Genomic DNA, 16,352 nt, shown 5'->3' with positions numbered 1-16,352 from the left:
AGTAGCCAAAACAGAGCTGGGACACAAACAATGTACCCAGTTATATTTAATCATTCAGTGAGACAAACACACTGAGAACGGAGCAGGCGGGACATGCCACGGACACTGGAAACTCCCTTTCAGCCAGAGTAAAAGGGCTGAGTGGTTCCCCCCCGAACCCGGCTGGGCAGTGACCAGGCTGCAGTCAGAGCTGGCGCAGGGCACGGCGAGGCACTGACTCACCCTGCTGAGATACAGGAAGGAGGCGAACAGCCAAGTCCACTTCTCTGCCAAGGAGCAGCCCTGCTGTGCAGGGCTGAACGTGGGAGAAAACACCCCAGAGTGGGTTCTGCTGGGGGATCGGGGTCTTGGAAGGCAGGGGGTGAGCTGGAGAGGGAGCCCATGGCCCATCCACACAGCATGCTGTCGTCTCTCCTGTGTGGTCGTGTAAGCTGAGCATTTAGAGAAAAAAAGCAAAAAAAAAAATAGAGCGTGAATTGCAATTGTGCTCCCTGGCCAGGCACAGGGAACCCTGCCCACCCCTGCCACGCGTGGCAGAGCTCCTGCCGCACCTGCAGCCAGGCACTACGGGCACAGAGCTCTGCCTGGGATGGCTCGCGGGGGGACCCTCTGCAGGGACCCTTCCTGGGGACCAGGGAACCTGCATGGAGACTTTCAGTGTGTCCCGGAACGCAGAGACCCTCCGTGAGGACCGAGAACCATGCACGGGGACCCTGTTCCCCACGGGGGCCACGCACCCTGCATGGGGACCCTCCCTGGGGAGCAGAGCCCCCTCCGCAGCACTCCCACAGCCCCGGGCCGGTGCCCCGGGGGGCAGCAGCCGGTAGGCGCCGCCGCCGCGATGCCCCGGGGCCGGTGTCGCTGGCACCGCCCCGCGCCGCGCCGAGCACCGCCCCGCAGCGCACGGCATGGGCGAGCGGCGGCCGGCGGCGGGGGGGGCGGCGGCCCCGCGCTGAGCCCGGCCCGGCCCCATCCCATCCCGAGCCGGTGACAGCAGCTGCATGTCGGGGCCCGGGGCGCAGAGCCGCAGTCGGCGGCTGCCCGGTAAGTGCCGGCCGCGGGGTGCGCTCGGCGGGAGGGGAGCGGGGCACCGCACCGGCTGGGGGCTCGGGCTGTCCGCATCCCCCCCGAAACACCCACCCGATGCCCCTGGCAAAGCAGCTATCCCCTCACTTCCACCCCCGAACGCCTCCGCTGCACCAACCTGCTGCACCGGCACCACTCCCCGGGCAGCCCGGGAAGCTCCGAGCGGGGGATGAGGATGCTCGGCGGGGGGGTGACACCTGCCTGGGAAGCGGCTGAGCTCGGGGACCTGTTGGGCTTGTCGCGGCGTGACACTGGTGTCCCTCGGAGCCCTGAAGCACCCCGGAAGGTGCGGATTTCCCCGCACCCACGGGGAAGAGGAGACTGAGCAGAGCAAACACATCAGTGAGCAGTGGCCGGGGTGACAGGGGACTTGGTGGGGGATGACCTGCCACGGATCTGGCCCTGGGTCTGGCACACCGTGCTGCCCTCCTGCCTTTCTTGTCCTCACGCTTCTTTCTGCGGGAATGAAAGCAGGGCCCCGTAAATAGCAGGGTCTTATGACACAGCCTCTGCTGGGGAAGGAGCGCTGGGCGGCAGGGATATTTTTAGTGCTGAGACGCAGGGGATTTGGAGATGGCTCGGAGGAGTGCAGGCGCTGAAACCGCGGCACCAGAGAAGGGTTACAAGGTGCCATGTCCTCCCTCTCTAGTTCCTCCCCCGGTGCTTTTCCCAGCCAAAACCACTGCCTCCCTCACACTCGCCTAGTGCATTTCCTCTCACCAGGGTCATGGTTATTTTTTGCTGTGCTGCAAGACGAGGTCAGACGTGCCGATTGAGAAAAGACCATGTGGGGAATTTGCACTCAGGCAGCCAGTGTGTCCAGGCACCCTGTCTCTGCACAGCCTGACTCTACATGATTCTCCAGGGCATTCTCTTCTTTCCACACCAGCTGCTTCTCCCAAGGCTAAAGGAGCTGAAAACCCTTGGGATTGACCCTTGTACCACAGTGGTCTGGCTGGGGCAAGGTGACAGGGAAAGGCTTGTGATCTCTGCAGGGCCTCCTGGAAGATGCTGTGGCAGCTGCGGAGCTGCATCTTCCCCCGCCTCATTTCTTTGCAACACCGGGAACACAAGGCACAGACAGTGAACTGGGCAGTGGTGGGGTGTCCTGGGCCTCTCTTGGAGGAGCAGGGTGAGGGGATCAGGCTCTGGGAAAGTGCAGGGAGAAAGGCAAAATCTGGCTGGGCCAGCCCACCCCAGCTCTTTCATTCACCAGGGAACTGGACCGTGCTTGGAGTCACCCCTCGATTAAACTGTTCACTTCCCTGTCGTCCCCTGTCCTTTGCCACAGCCCAAATTTTTTTTTCTTTAAATCTCTTGAAATCTCTGCAAGGTATTCCAGGGCCATGGCCTCAAGAAAAGGCTGTCCCCATCCTCTCTTGGTCTTGTGCCTTCACTAACAAGCCTTCTCCCACCCCCAGATACACCCCTCCTATTGACAGAGACAGAATGGGGGTTGTACTGGGATCCTGCGGGCCAAGGAGGAATGAAAAACACTTCCCCTCCCAGTGGAAACACAGCCAGATAATTGAACCATGCTCTGCTCCTGGCCTGGATGCTGGGTCAGAGAACACCCTGAGCTGGTGCTCCCAGCATCCTCAAGCCCATCTGGCCCTCACCCCGTGCTAACTGCACCCCAGGAGTTGCTCCTCTCCTGGACCGCTTCAGCGAGGGTGTGGATGGGAGGGCTCACAGTGGTTTACTTTGCAGCCAGCCCTCCCACGGCTCACCCCACCGCGGGTGGCCATAAGCCCACACCATGTGGGGCTGGCTCCTCGGTGTGCCCTGGCAGGGCAGAGGGACCAGCGGGGCCAGTGTCCTTACTCAGAGCCCACCCGTGGGCAGCTACCTGGGGAGCAGGCGAGAAGGAAATCCCTGCCTGCATCTCCTGGGGGGGATCCTGCCCGCCCAAGCTCTGCAGCAGCGTTTGGCCCCCGTTCCTCTACAAGCTGCGCTGGCTAACAAGGCATGAGATCCGGAAGGATTTGAAGGCAGCGGGGCACTCCGTGCCGTTGCAGCCGCACTGGGCGGTTCAGCCAGCGGGGAAGAGCCTGGCTCTGAATGCTGATAAGGCTTCGGCCCCTTGGCTGAGTGGGCTGTAGTAATAACCATGACAATAGTAATAAAAGCCAGGCCACCAGCAGGTACCGACAGATCCCCCACGGTGCACAGGGGCCGCATTGTGCGTGCAAACGTGTCCCGCGGTGGGAACATGCCAACCGGATGAGACAATCCCCGCTACTGACAGCCGGGGAGTGTGACCAGCCGTCACATGGGGAAGGGCCGCGCCAGGGAACGCCGCTCTCCTTTATGTCCCCCGGGAGGGTTGCTGAGAGGCAGCTACACTAGCAGGGCTGTTCGCTCCCCCCAGGGCCCGGAAGAGCCCCGGGAGGGGGGGAAGGCTCTGTCCCCGGCTCTCACCGCGGTCACGGGTCAGGCAGGGTCGAGAGCAGCCCAGCTGCCATCTCCCGCTGCCGGCATTCTGTACATAATGGGATCTCAGTGCTCGTGCCTCAGTCCCAGGCGAGAGCTCGAAAACAAGTTCATGAACAGGTCCTGCTAATTTCTCCCGCAAGAGAAATCCCAGCGCCCACAGGAATGCTGCCACAAGCACCCTTACCGCGAGTATCGGTCACGTGCATTAACAGCACAGATCGGCCATGCTCAAGGTTTATTTTATATTTGCACTGCAGAAGGACTTAGAGACTCTCATCCTTACCTCCATGCTGGGGCCCCTTTGGCAAGATGCCACAGGGGGAGCCTGTCTGTCATCCCAAATCTGGGAGCCAGCGCATCCTCTGTCCTGACCCCAGCCTCCCTATGGCTGGAGTCTGATGGCCTCTCCTTGGCATAGTGAACCACAGCAGTTTGCTGTGGATTTGGCACAGCTGGGCTAGGGGGAAGAGCTCTGCCTGGGACAGACAGCACAGGGCTTGCTCCAGCTGCTGAAACAGAGCCAGCTCCATAATCAGTGCCCCAGTCACCCGCTCTTTGTCCCTGGCTCTGTTCTCTTTTGCAGCAAGCACAGGGGAGGCAGGAGGTTTTTACCTTACCCCAGCGGCACAGGGCTGCAGCCACTGCTCAGCTTTGCGAGGAAAGCTTCACCGGCACGATGCGTCCGCTGCTCAGCACGCCAAGCCTCTGCACCAGAGCAGGCGCCCAGTGCTCAGGTCAGACATAACAAGACTGAGGTCCCTTCAGGCAGTCAGGATCACTGCCGTGGGCATCGCAGGAAGACGCTGAGCAGCCAGAAAAGGACCAGAGCCTCTTCCAGATAGCGCAGGGTGACTGGCCCTGAGTCATGGTGCATCCCCACATCGTGCTGCAGGCACAACCTGGCTTCCTGGGGCAGGTGCCTGCAGACGATGGGGTTTAGCTGAAGGATCCCCCAGAAGCGGGGTGCAGAAGAGCCCTAGAAGGGCTCTCAGGAAGATGTGACATCGATCTCCAGGACATCTCACCAGGCCCACCACCTCTCCCCTGTTTGGGCCCTAAGCTGGTACATACTGGTGACACCAGCCCCCCTGCTGTCCTTGCCCCCACTCCTGCCAGACAGGGTAGGGATGCTGCTGCTCTGTTCCCTCCTCCCCAGCCTGGAGGAGCAAAGGGTTTGGGCCTCGCTCAGGCGGAGCAGAGGATGTTTGTTTGGTTTCCATGGTTACTGCGCTGCCTGCTCCAGTAATCACATTTTCCTTGTGCTGGTTGGGCCAAGGGCAGAAGAGAGGAAATATGGAATGGCTGAGGTCAAACACCAGCTTGGGAACAGCCGTGGCCACCAGCCATGGCCTCTCTGTGCCATTTGGGTCCTTGCAGGTGTGGGTACCCAACCCAAAAGGGAGGTACCAGGCCCAGGGATGCAGCAACAAGCTCCTTCAGCACCAGCCTGAGGGCTCTCATCACCCCCTCCACGCGGGCTGGGGACACAGGCACCCGCGCTGAACTGCAGGAGGAATGATAGGAATGAAAATGTTTGTGCAGGCAGAAGCCAAGCTGGCTGTGTGAGCGCGGGAGGTGAACGGGGGAGCCTGCCAGCGTGGGTGCGGCTGTATTTATAGCGCCGGTGGCCGCAGGGGTGCACGTGTGCAGGGGTGACAGGGTTGCTGGTGCCTCTTATTCCTTATGCATCACTGAGCCCAGAAAGCCCGGAGCACTAACACCAGTTCTTGTCCCTGGGAGTTTCCCCTACTTGTTTGCGTTCACAGACAGCCCTCTGTTTTATAGCAAGGAAACTGAAACTTGAACATGTGGAAACTGTGGCTGATCTCATAACACCCTTTCCCTCCTTGATAATTCAGTTCAGCAGTCACAACCATAGCATATGAGCTCCCAGGTCCTCGCTGTCCTGTGCCTCAGAAGTGAGATCTGAGGCTCCAGCACAAGTGATGCTGCCATTACGACATGTAACATCTGTTCACAGTGACTCAATCAATGTGTGCTGGTAAAGCACGGCTGTACCGCGTGAGCTGGGACAGGCAGAAGAGCTCAGACAGCCCTGCCTGGTCTGACCGCCCTCGCCTTTCTCCCCAGCTGACATGGAGCAGCCTCAGCGGGGCCTGGATGCAGAGCAGATGCAGCAGCAGCAGCTGAAACTACGGGACCGGCAGAAGTTCTTTGAAGAGGTTTTCCAGCATGATGTGGATTACTTCTTCCCTATGTCTCACCTGCAGATAGAGCATCGGAGACGTAAGTGCTGAGGGCACCAGCACGGGGCTGGGGGTGTTCAGGGAACAATGTCATGAGGGTCAGTGGGACATCCCCAGTCTAAAGGCAGCTGGGGACATGCATGTCCTGCGCTGAGACAGGACCACACATGCTGCATGTGGGTGTGCTGTGCATTACTCACACCACTGCACATGGGTACCCAGGCTGGCACCCTGCAGAGCCACCGGCTTCAGACAGGGTCATCAAAACAGCAGTTTGGGACAGGGACAAGGCCTGCAGGGATGCAGCGGGGGCTTCCAGAAGGATGTTTTAGGGAAACATCATTTTCCTGGGGGCCTCTTACCAGTCAGTAGAATTCAGTTCGCCATGGCAAGGCTGGTTCCCTCCTCGGGGTGCTGCCTGCACAGGGCTGCCAGTGCCCTTTGCCTGCACCAGTACTCACCTTCTCACTGGTCTCTGTCTCTGCAGCACCCTTAGGCAGCATTTCCTCCATGGAGGTGAACGTGGACATGCTGGAGCAGATGGACATGATGGACCTGTCAGACCAGGACGTGTTTCTGGGCTGTGGGACAGAGGAAAGCAGCGTTGCTGAGCCAGGTACGTGCAGTCTGAGCCTTTTGCTGGCCAGGCTGAAAGCCCTCCCTGTCCCCAGTGCCCACTCTGACTTGTTCCTCAGTCCTGGCCACCCTGCGTGCACATCCACACACCCCCGTACAAAGACAGACACTTGGTGCTGGGGCCTGTGAGGCTGGAGGGACCTCACCCTGGGCTGGTCCATGCCAGTATCCCCCTCCACAGCCCAGAGGTTCATACCCCTGCAAATACCTTGCACAGAAGATGAGGGTGGAACCCAGGCACTTTACAGAGTCTGTGGGGCTAATTCTCTTGTCCTGAAACTCCTCTGGAGCAGCCATTGTCTTGTCACGATTTCCCAGGTCCCCATCATGCTACAGAGCTCACTGTACTGAGCAGGAAGGCTGCGGGACCCCTCCACTGCCCAGCCAGAGCCCAGGGAGTTGGGCTTGGGTCCCACAGGGAAAGCCCAGAGTGCCAGCACCTTCCTCCCCACGCACACGCGCTGTAGTGATTCACCAAGGCCGAGCCAAACGTCTCCTTGCCTGCTGCAGCCAATGGCCTCATGCAGCATGGCTGCAAGCCGTGTTTCACATGAAACAGAGAAGGCTCCGCTGCCAAGAACGGGGAAGGAATGTGCGGGGCTGCCCAGAGCCAAGCTGGCGGTGTGAGGTAGGGAACAGCCAGGAAAGCAATAAACCTCCAGAAGCCTTTTTCTTTCTCTTTTTCTCTTACCACGCTCTCCTCCAGGGGCAGATGCCAGCCAGCACCCAGAGGAAATCACCCTGAAAGTGCCCAACACAGCGGAGAGCAAGTCACGCATTTCCTCCACGTCCTCCGTTTCCACGGATCCGAACAGCCTGGACACCAGCGAGGAGGGGGCTGAGACCCCTGTGGTGCAGTCGGATGAGGAGGACCTGCAGGAGGACAGTCCCAAAAAGCAGGTGGCAAGAAGCTAGCAGCCAGCTCTGCCCTGCTCCCAGCCTCCTCCGTATGGACCTGCCAGCCCCGAGGAAGGAAAGCTGCTGGCACCCAGTAAACCCCATCCTGGACTGCTGCCCTGCCGGAGAGGAGAGGAGGTTTTCCCTTCCTCTTCCTCCGCAGGTTTTCCTGGCAGCCAAGGGAGAACGAAAGGGGTATTGTAGGCTCCCAAAATTAACTCTTCAGGCTTTGCTGCTAACACTCCCTGCTTCACTCCCCTGAAATGCTCAGCATTCCACAGCCCCATCATTCCCAGAAAGGCACCCCATGGGATCCCAGCTCCCCCATCCTACTGACAAGGGTCCTGTCCAGACAAGCATTTAACGATACAGAGAAATAACACTCCAGTCTAAACAAGCAGTAGGCACGTGTGTTATTGGGAGAAACCAGCGCTGGGGGTGAGGGTTTGGTGGGGGCTGCAGGAGGGGGAGCGGTGCAAAGTCTGTGTGCTAAGGGCACAGCGCAGGAGCAAATGAAGCCCAGCTCCAGCACGGGGACGGGTCCTGCATCCAGAGTGGGATCAGGCAGCACGGAGCTCGGGGAGAAGGGCGGCTGTTGGTGTAGCAGGTGCTACCTCTGGAAGAGAGCCAGTGGCTCCAGTATGGACACAAGCAGGGCTGTAACTACTCACCACAAATATCTAGGGAGATTTCCCATGGAAACTGGCTGAGTGGAGAACATCAGCACATGCAGCACCAGCAGCTGTGGCTTCCCCAGCACAGCACGATGGCAGCTGGAGGCTGCTTTAGAGGAGCAAAGGAAGAGCCATCAAAATGAAGCCACTCTGCAGTACACTACACTTGCTCCCTGCAGGATAGGGTGAAAAGAGTCAGGCACAAAGCCGACCAGGTACTCAGGCAACTATCAGTGGCTGCAGGCCAGGAAAGCGCTGTCCCTGCTTGGGCTGCGTCAGCACATCCCAAAAAGGAAAGGAGCCTGGCAAATAAGCGACAGGAGCCAGGGAACACTCTGCATCTCAGCTGCTTCCTGGGGGGTCCAGACCCTGCTACACCCCCTCCTGCATCAGCCAACCCTTCGTGAGACTTGCTGGAGTGACCCAGTTATCCGTGAACCACTGGCCAGAGTGGGAGGTGTTGTGAGCTCCACCGGTCTGTCCTCCCCAGCGCTGCAGTTTGTGTCCTCCTGGGGTGGCCCTGGGCTGGTGGCCAGTGGAAGCGGGGTGCTCTGCACCCACAGATATACACTGCCCTGCAGAAAGGAGACGCCAAGGGGAGAGGGGCAGCAGCCAGCAGCAGCAAGACCTGAGAAGAGGAAGCCTCCCCAGCGACAGGCACGGTCCATGTGGAGTCCTCGGGCGCGCCGAAACCTCGCAGTGAACCAGCCAAGCTCAGGCCGCACAAGAGCCTCCCCAGTTCTGAAAACCGGGAGGAGGGAGCCCTCGGAGAGCGCCCCACGAAACGGTCACCGTCGCTCTCAGGCTGCTGCCGGGCGCAGGCACAGCCGGGCAGGCGCTTGCCCTCCCTGGAGCGGAGCAGGCGCCAGGCTCCGAGCCCGCTCCCGGCAGCAGCTCCCCGGCCGGCCCGCACCCCCTGCGCAAGGAAAACCCGCCGGGCCGTGCCGGGGCTGCGGCGTCACGTCTCCATGGCAACCCCGGAAGCGGCCGCCATTGGCCGGCGAGGCCGGAAGCGGAAGTGGGCGGTGGGGCGTCGGGATGCTGGCGGCGGCGGCGCTGCTGGTGCTGCTGGCGGCGGGGCCCGGGCGGGCGGACACGGGCCGGGACGCGCTGCGGGAGGAGCTGCTGCTGAGCCCGCTGCCCTCCGGAGACGTGGCCGCCACCTTCCAGTTCCGGACGCGATGGGACGCCGACCTGCAGCGGGGCGCCGGTAGGGCGGGGCGGGGCCGGGCGCAGGGCGGGCCGCGATTGGCTGGGGCAGCGAGCGGAGTTATCTCGCGGGGCGATGACGTTGTGTGGTATGGCATGACGTCATCGGGGCGAGTGACGTCAGGGCAGAGCTGTTGTCCCACACCCAGGGTTCTTTAGCGGGTGTGCACACACATGAGCAGGTTTAGCACACAGAGGATGAGAAGGCGGATGAGGGGAGTTCCGATCGCTCTGCACTGCCTGAGCGGAGGCTGGAGCTGGGGGGGTCGGGCTCTGCTCCCAGGGAGCAAGCGATAGGATGAGAGGAAATGCCATCAGGCTGCGCCAGAGAAGGCTCAGATGGGATATCAGGAAAAAATTAATCATGGAAAGGGTTGTCAGGCATTGGAACAGGCTGCCCAGGGAAGCGGTGGAGTCACCATCCCTGGAGGGGTTCAAAAGGCATTTAGTTGAGGTTCCTAGGGACATGGGTTAGTGCCTGAGTTACATTATGGCTGGACTCAATGATCTTGATCTTCCAGCTGAAATGATTCAATGATTCTCTATTGTTTATCACAGAGTTGCACAAGTCTGAATGCTGGAATAAAGCCAGCACACCAGAAAGAAAAGTAACAGCCATTCTATACAAAAATCTTATCGCTACAGTAAAACCTAAGGAGCCAGTTGGTTACACATTTGCAAATTGCATTACATAATCATTTTAGCATGTAACAATCAACATTCAGCTAAAGGACACTTTATCCAACAGTCTTGAGATATGCATTGAAGCAAGATGCAGCTAATTGTGTGGGCTTCAAAATGTCCAAAGCTGCAAGGTCTCCCTCTCTGATTGGGTGTTCTGCAGGTCACCCTTATCTTTGTCAGGCTGACCTAAAACTGGAAGGATTTACTTATCTTTGGGTAAGCAATTGCAGACAGGATTCATTCTAAGTGGTGATGACAGCGGGGCGAGGCCATGGGGGCTGCGGTGACATCACACGAGGGGGCTCAGTGTGGTGATGCAAGCAGGGGCGGCCCCAGGGAATGATGTCACGTGTGGCCAGGCCCTGGTGTGACATGGAGGGGACAGGCAGGGGCAGAGGGGACAGGCAGGGCAGGGGCTAACACCACCTGCAGTCTCTCACTACAGGCTCTTCCCGAAGGCGCTGGGGCGGCTGGTGGCAGCACTGGGCGTGCGGGAGCTGCACCTCGCCCTCACCCAGGGCTTCTGGCGCACCCGGACCTGGGGGCAGCCGCCCCTGCAAGCACCCGCTGGCGCTGAGCTCTGGGTCTGGTTCCAGCCCACCGTCACCGAGTAGGTACCTCAGACACGGGTCTGTCTCCCGGGGTCCTCTCTCTGGGAGCTGTTGCCATTCTCACAGGAGGCAGCCACCATGTGTGGTGTGCGGGGGCCTCCTGCATTGGAGAATGTCTGCTGGATTAAAGAGTTTGCAACCCCCAAGAGCTGCTCTAAGGAAAAGCAGAACATAGCCCCGCTTAGTGCACAGGGCAGGACGTGGTGCTGAGGACAAACCCTTATTCACTAAAGGAACAAGCAATTCCCTTATGCGCTCTGTGATGACAAACCCCTCGCTGCACTGATACAACAGGGTTATATCTTGACCTCTCATCTGTGACTCATTTCCACTGACTCCCACCCAGTCCCTGTCACAATCTCCCTGAGCACACAGCCCCTGTTTGAGCCACAGCAGCTCTGTGTGTGCTCACAGAGCTCTCTCCTCCCCGCCCGTTGCAGGTCTGCTGGTCAGGTCAGCCTTCAGAGCTGCACCAAGGTGCTGCTTTAGGTCTCACAGCCCCTTCCCCATACACTGCACATCACGGCCCATGTGCTCCCAGCCCACCCAGCCTCTCTCCTCTCATCCCGGGTGCACCCACCGCTGGCTCCCTGGCTGTGTGAAGCTCTGCCAGCCGAGGGGCTGCCCCTGCGCTGAATGTCTCCCAGATCTCATGTGTTAGAATAAATACCAAGAGAGCAGGAGAGTCCATGACCAGCAGCCTGTGCCTGCACGTTCCTTGCGGCTTCTGAAAGGCAGTGTGGTCACCCCGATGTGTTTATTAAATGTTACTGACTTCACTCTTGTTGTCCTCAGGATTTAAGCTGCCGAGTAATCACTGGTACCTGTTCTCACACAGTGTTGACAAAGCCTGGAAAGAACTGAGTAACATCCTCTCGGGAATCTTCTGTGCTTCTCTGAACTTCATTGACTCGACCAACACGGTCACTCCAACGGCGTCCTTCAGACCCCTGGGCTTAGCCAACGGTGAGCCTGGCCTGCGCTCGGCTGCCAGCTCTGCCCTCTCACTCTTGTCTCCAGCTCTAGCTCTGCCCCGTGCTGCTGCAGGGAGCCTGGGCTCAGGTTCTGGGTGTGTACAACAGGGACTGTTAACCTCCTCTTGGAAGCATTTCCTCTCCATATGAATGAGGCTTGGATTTGAACAGAGGAAGGACACAAGCAGTACGTGGCAGATGCTCCCAGGCCCTTGTGTCCATCTCTCTGAAAAGTATTTTACGATACAGCAAAGACTAGAGGATTTAAGGCACTCAAGAAAAAAGTCTGCTAGAATATACCTTACCTATTCATTCCAAATCACTCTGAACAGAGCGTGATCTATTCCTGATTGAGCTCATGGCATTTTGGCCATAATGAGAGGTGGGCTGGGGGGTGGAACTGCTTCTCTCATGCCTGTAGCAGTAGCAGCTTGGTGACTCTCCACCTCCCTGCCCAGGGACAGATCACCATCTCCTGCGATATGCCGTCCTGCCCCGCGAGGTCGTCTGCACAGAGAACCTTACTCCTTGGAAGAAGCTGCTCCCGTGTGGCTCAAAGGTAACAGCGAGTCCTGCAGCTTTGTTGGGCCGCTCCTGATGGAGCCGTGATCCCGGCAACAACATGGGAGCGTGCGCTGCGAAGTCTCATCAGGGTCTTTCTCTCAGTGGGAGCAGAGAACAGACCTGGCGCTGAATTTCTCCTTCTCTCTCCCCACAGGCTGGGCTCGCTGTGCTGCTGAAGGCTGAGCGCTTGTTCCACAGCAGCTACCACTCGCAGGCCGTGCACATCCGCCCTGTCTGCAGGGTAAGTGTGAGGCTCAGGGCTCCCTACTTTAACATCCCAAGAGAAAATACAGAGCCTTCTTGTGACTCTGCAAGGTGACACACAGGTTTGCCCACCTCCCCTGCGGTGGGTTCGCTGTGTCTAACACAGCTGTTGTCCTGCTTCTCTGGTCTCATCGGCATCCTGAAGGGATTCCTGCAGTCATGGTGGAGTTCCAGCTCTCTCCTGGTGTCCTGTCTCTCCAGAAGGTGTGATCAGAGCTGCCTCTCTCTCCTGTCCAGGATGCCTCCTGCCTGGCTGTGTCCTGGGAGCTCAGACAGACCCTCACTGTGGTCTTTGACACGTTTTCCAGCGGCCAAGGAAAGAAAGGTGAGCTCGGAAGCACCGTGCTGTGCTCCTTGTGTGCCCCCGGCCTGCGGCACTTCACTCTGCCTGACGCTGACTTTGCTTCCCGCAGACTGGTCCCTCTTTAAGATGTTCTCTCGCACACTTACTGATGCGTGTCCTCTGGCATCAGAGAGCAAAGTCTACGTTGACATCTCCCCTAAGAACAAGGTAACGCTCACAGACCAGAGGACACTCCCTGCTCCCTCAGTTCAGCCACTTTGGCTCTGAAACACCCTCACCTCCACGCCTTGTGTGGCCGAGCCCCCCTGGAGCCCTCTAAGGCTAACAACGGGAGGGGCTTTCCTTCCTCTGAGCAGGGCTGCGAGGATGAGCATGGTGGTGTTACTAAAGGTGCTGAGCTGGCTGTTGGGTGGGAAAGCTCAGGGCCAGCTGGAGGAGCTTTGCCCAGCGCTGCCAGTTACTTCAAGGGGCACTTTTCTTTGCATGGTCCATTTGCTTTCTCAGGAAAAGGAGTTACTGGAAGTGACCCCCACTCCAACATCTGTACTTGAAGCTGTTGTCCAGGGAGACAAGAGAACCTACGCTGTCTATGACCTGCTGAGCCCCTCACTCTTTAATACATCCCGCAGCCTCAATGTGCAGCTGAAGTGGAAGCGGCCCCAAGAGAGCTGTGAGTGACCAGAACTTCACTCCACCTGCCCAGGGCTCCAGGCCTAAAACTCACCTGGCATCGCCCCCCATTCCTGGGTCCTTTTCTCTCTCTCACAGCGGAACTGCCCACCCCCATACTCCACGCTCACCGCTACGTGAGTGGATACGGGCTGCAGACCGGGGAGATCAGCACTCTCGTCTACAACACCCACCCCTACCGGGCTTTCCCCGTCGTCCTGCTGGAGACTGTACCCTGGTATCTGCGGCTCTACGTGCACACTCTGACTATCATCACCAAGGGGAAGGAAAACAAGCCAAGTAAGTAAACCCTCCCGGGAGCACATGCCAGCTGGTTCTCTTGGCACAAGCAGCCAATTCCAGAGATGGATTGGTCCCTCCCTCAGACCCCAGTGATCACTGCGAAACCGAACAGGGAAACAAAACATTTTAGGATGTTTTCCTAGCCTTCAGTAAAGAGAGGCACATGAACAGTGTTTCACAATCCAACAAGGGTCTAAACTAAAGTGCATTGATTTTTGTAGTAAAGGAGGCTCAATTTAAAACTCATGACTGAGTCTTATTTTGCATTCGTACCTGTCTGTACGAACACCTGACTTTCATAGGTCATCAGCTCTAAAGACCAGCCAGATTTAGCTTTAAGACATGGTTTTTACTACCTGTGCATCTCCACTTGCCCAGAAAACCTCTCCTAGGACTGTGGAAACAGGAGCACCCGCCCCCTGGGAGATGTCCAGGCAACGTGAGATTAGACAAGGTCCTCCCGGTGCCACTGACACGTGTCTTTGGGGTTAGGTTACATCCACTACCAGCCAGCCCAGGACCGGAGACGGCCTCACCTCTTGGAAATGCTGATCCAGCTGCCAGCCAACTCTGTCACCAAGATCACAATCCAGTTTGAGAGGGCCTTACTGAAGTGGACAGAGTACCCACCTGACCCCAATCACGGCTTTTACGTCAGGTAACGGCATGACCTCAGCTCCTTGTCCCCTTCTGGACCTCGTGTAGGACTTGCTGCCCAAGTCTCTAGGGATGGGAAGAATTCTTGTCGTCTCTTTGCTGGCAGGACTGATGCTTTGTTCTTTGTCTCCTTAGTTCATCTGTGCTCAGTGCCCTGGTGCCCAGCGTCATTGCTATGAAGGATGTGAATGTGGAGCAGAGCCCTCTCTTCACCTCGCTGTGAGTGTCCCAGCGCTGGGAAGCGGGGCTGTCCCACAGCCATCATCCTGGTGAGCACGAAGCAGCAGTCCTGTGCGGGCTGACGGTCCTTTTTCTGCTTCTGCTCTCCAGATTTCCTTCCTCTGACGGCTCCAGCTATTTTGTGCGCCTGTACACAGAGCCGCTGCTGGTCAACTTGCCGACACCAGACTTCAGCATGCCCTATAATGTCATCTGCCTGACCTGCACCGTGGTGGCCGTCTGCTACGGCTCCTTCTACAACCTGCTGACCAGAACGTTCCACGTGGAAGAGCCGAGCCGGGGTGGGCTGGCCAAGCGGCTGGCCAACGTCATCCGCAAACTCCGGGGGGTGCCCCCACTCTGAGAGAAACTAGGGCAGCCAGAGAGCAGAGTGCTGCTGCCTCTTGTCTTTGCTGGAAGCAGCTTGCTGTGTTTTGCTGCCTGGATCTCTCTTCAGGATCCAAAAAGCTGAGATGTTGCTTCTATCGTTAAGATGGGAAACGGCTCTAAGTCCATTGACTACTGAACTGCACTGCTGTGGGGTTGGGAAAGGTGTAAGACTTCTGTTTGTGAGAGGGGTAACTTATGTGCTGGGAACGATGCTGGAAGTAAACAAGCTGTTTTGTACATTTGTCTGCTCCTGGTTGGTTTTACCTTGACCCCACAGTCAGAGTTGACCCTGTAAGACTCTGAGCTGCCAGGTCTCTGGGATGCTGCCTGAGTCAGCTGGGAGGAGATGCAGAGATGAGAAGGGGTGTGATCTGCAGCAAAGAGATGGGCTCACCTGCTCCACCATCTCATCTTCCACGACTACCACCTTTCACAGCTCCCTCCTGCCACACTTCACATTTGAACCAGTTTGCAAATTAATTGCAGGTCTGTCCCCTCAGCCACGGAAAGGGGTTATTTCCTTTGTCAGGCAAAAGTTTCTCTTCCTCACATCTTCTATTTGCAGCATTTTGAAACCCCTCCACGTGCTCACCCCTCTGCTGCAGCACAAGATCCTTCTCAGTGTCATTTCTGCATCTCTGCCCCACAGCTCCCCTGTGCCCACGCTGTCCCCAAAGCTTCGGGAGCCTCTGGGCTCAGCAGACCCCAAGTGCAGAGCTGCGCCCAGCTGGGCTCTGCTGGTGGGCAACAGCCTCAGCCCTCCCTGAGTCCAGAGTGCAGGAACACCAGCACCCCTGCCATCCTCAGTTATTTTCATTAAGTACAAGGTACCACCTTGCTGCTGTTCATGGGGACCAGTGAGAGGATGTGGGAGGGTTGCTCTTTTCATGGGTATGACCATCTTGGCTGTGGCTTTTGTGATAGGAACAGACAAGCCGACAAGCAGCTAAACAAAGCACAAGGAAATCATTAGAAGAAATATTCCCCAGAATCAAAGCAAAGCACAGCCAGAGGTCCTCTAAAAGTTTCTGCTTTAGCAGAAAGGCCATAAAAACCCTGTTGCCTCCTGCCCTGCACAGAGCGGTCTGTTCCTGCTGGCCTGGGATTACCTTTCCCTTCCCCATCCACTCCACTGGATGGCTCCACGCAGCCTGCAGAGCTGCTGAAATATTAATACGTGAATTTGGGACAATCGCTCTGTCCCTGCTTGCGGAGAAGGACGCCACAGGGCTGGGAGCTCAGGCTGCTCAGAGCCGCAGGACTGCTGCTGCAGCTCCACCAGCCAGGCTCCAAGTTCAAGACAGAATGTACAGAAAGCCAGAACTGCAGCCAAACAAAACCCGAGCAAGTGTGCAGCTCCCAGAGCTGTGCAGGGACAGGGGGAGGCAGCCAGGAGTCTCAGGTGAAATGGTCCACATTCCAGCTTGCAAAAGGATTTGGAGACCTCAAGTTGGTTCAGGTTGGGTCCAGGATAAATTCTGCAGCCATCAGCATGTGCTGGAGCAGCTCAGAGCAGCCATGTCCCCCTAGCAAAGCCTCCATGCTGCAGGTGTTCGGTGGGGTCCAGC

General features: G+C 58.0%; 2 protein-coding genes and 1 long non-coding RNA gene across 3 annotated transcripts; 2 read left to right on the top strand and 1 right to left on the bottom strand.

The window, feature by feature from the left end:
• Positions 1 to 885: 885 nt before the first annotated feature.
• On the top strand, positions 886 to 7,659 carry DBNDD2 (dysbindin domain containing 2). Its single transcript, XM_065031929.1, has 4 exons — positions 886 to 1,044; positions 5,614 to 5,769; positions 6,217 to 6,345; positions 7,072 to 7,659. The coding sequence occupies exons 1-4, from the start codon at positions 1,002 to 1,004 to the stop codon at positions 7,278 to 7,280; spliced, it is 537 nt and encodes a 178-aa protein (XP_064888001.1). The 5' UTR covers positions 886 to 1,001; the 3' UTR covers positions 7,281 to 7,659.
• On the bottom strand, positions 7,653 to 8,694 carry LOC135575566 (uncharacterized). The gene is made up of 2 exons (XR_010466550.1): positions 8,565 to 8,694; positions 7,653 to 8,109 (listed from the first exon to the last, which is right to left on the bottom strand). It is a non-coding gene; the product is annotated as an uncharacterized LOC135575566 (long non-coding RNA).
• On the top strand, positions 8,103 to 15,021 carry PIGT (phosphatidylinositol glycan anchor biosynthesis class T). The gene is made up of 12 exons (XM_065031928.1): positions 8,103 to 9,146; positions 10,262 to 10,439; positions 11,279 to 11,406; positions 11,873 to 11,973; positions 12,133 to 12,219; positions 12,480 to 12,567; positions 12,656 to 12,753; positions 13,051 to 13,216; positions 13,315 to 13,515; positions 14,011 to 14,176; positions 14,311 to 14,394; positions 14,506 to 15,021. The coding sequence occupies exons 1-12, from the start codon at positions 8,603 to 8,605 to the stop codon at positions 14,756 to 14,758; spliced, it is 2,094 nt and encodes a 697-aa protein (XP_064888000.1). The 5' UTR covers positions 8,103 to 8,602; the 3' UTR covers positions 14,759 to 15,021.
• The last annotated feature ends 1,331 nt before the right edge of the window (positions 15,022 to 16,352 follow it).

The sequence above is a fragment of the Columba livia genome, chromosome 16, assembly GCF_036013475.1.
Source record: "Columba livia isolate bColLiv1 breed racing homer chromosome 16, bColLiv1.pat.W.v2, whole genome shotgun sequence".
Classification (NCBI taxonomy): Eukaryota; Metazoa; Chordata; class Aves; order Columbiformes; family Columbidae; genus Columba; species Columba livia.
Note: the sequence above shows the minus strand (reverse complement) of the source record. Positions and strands in the feature narration are given on the sequence as shown.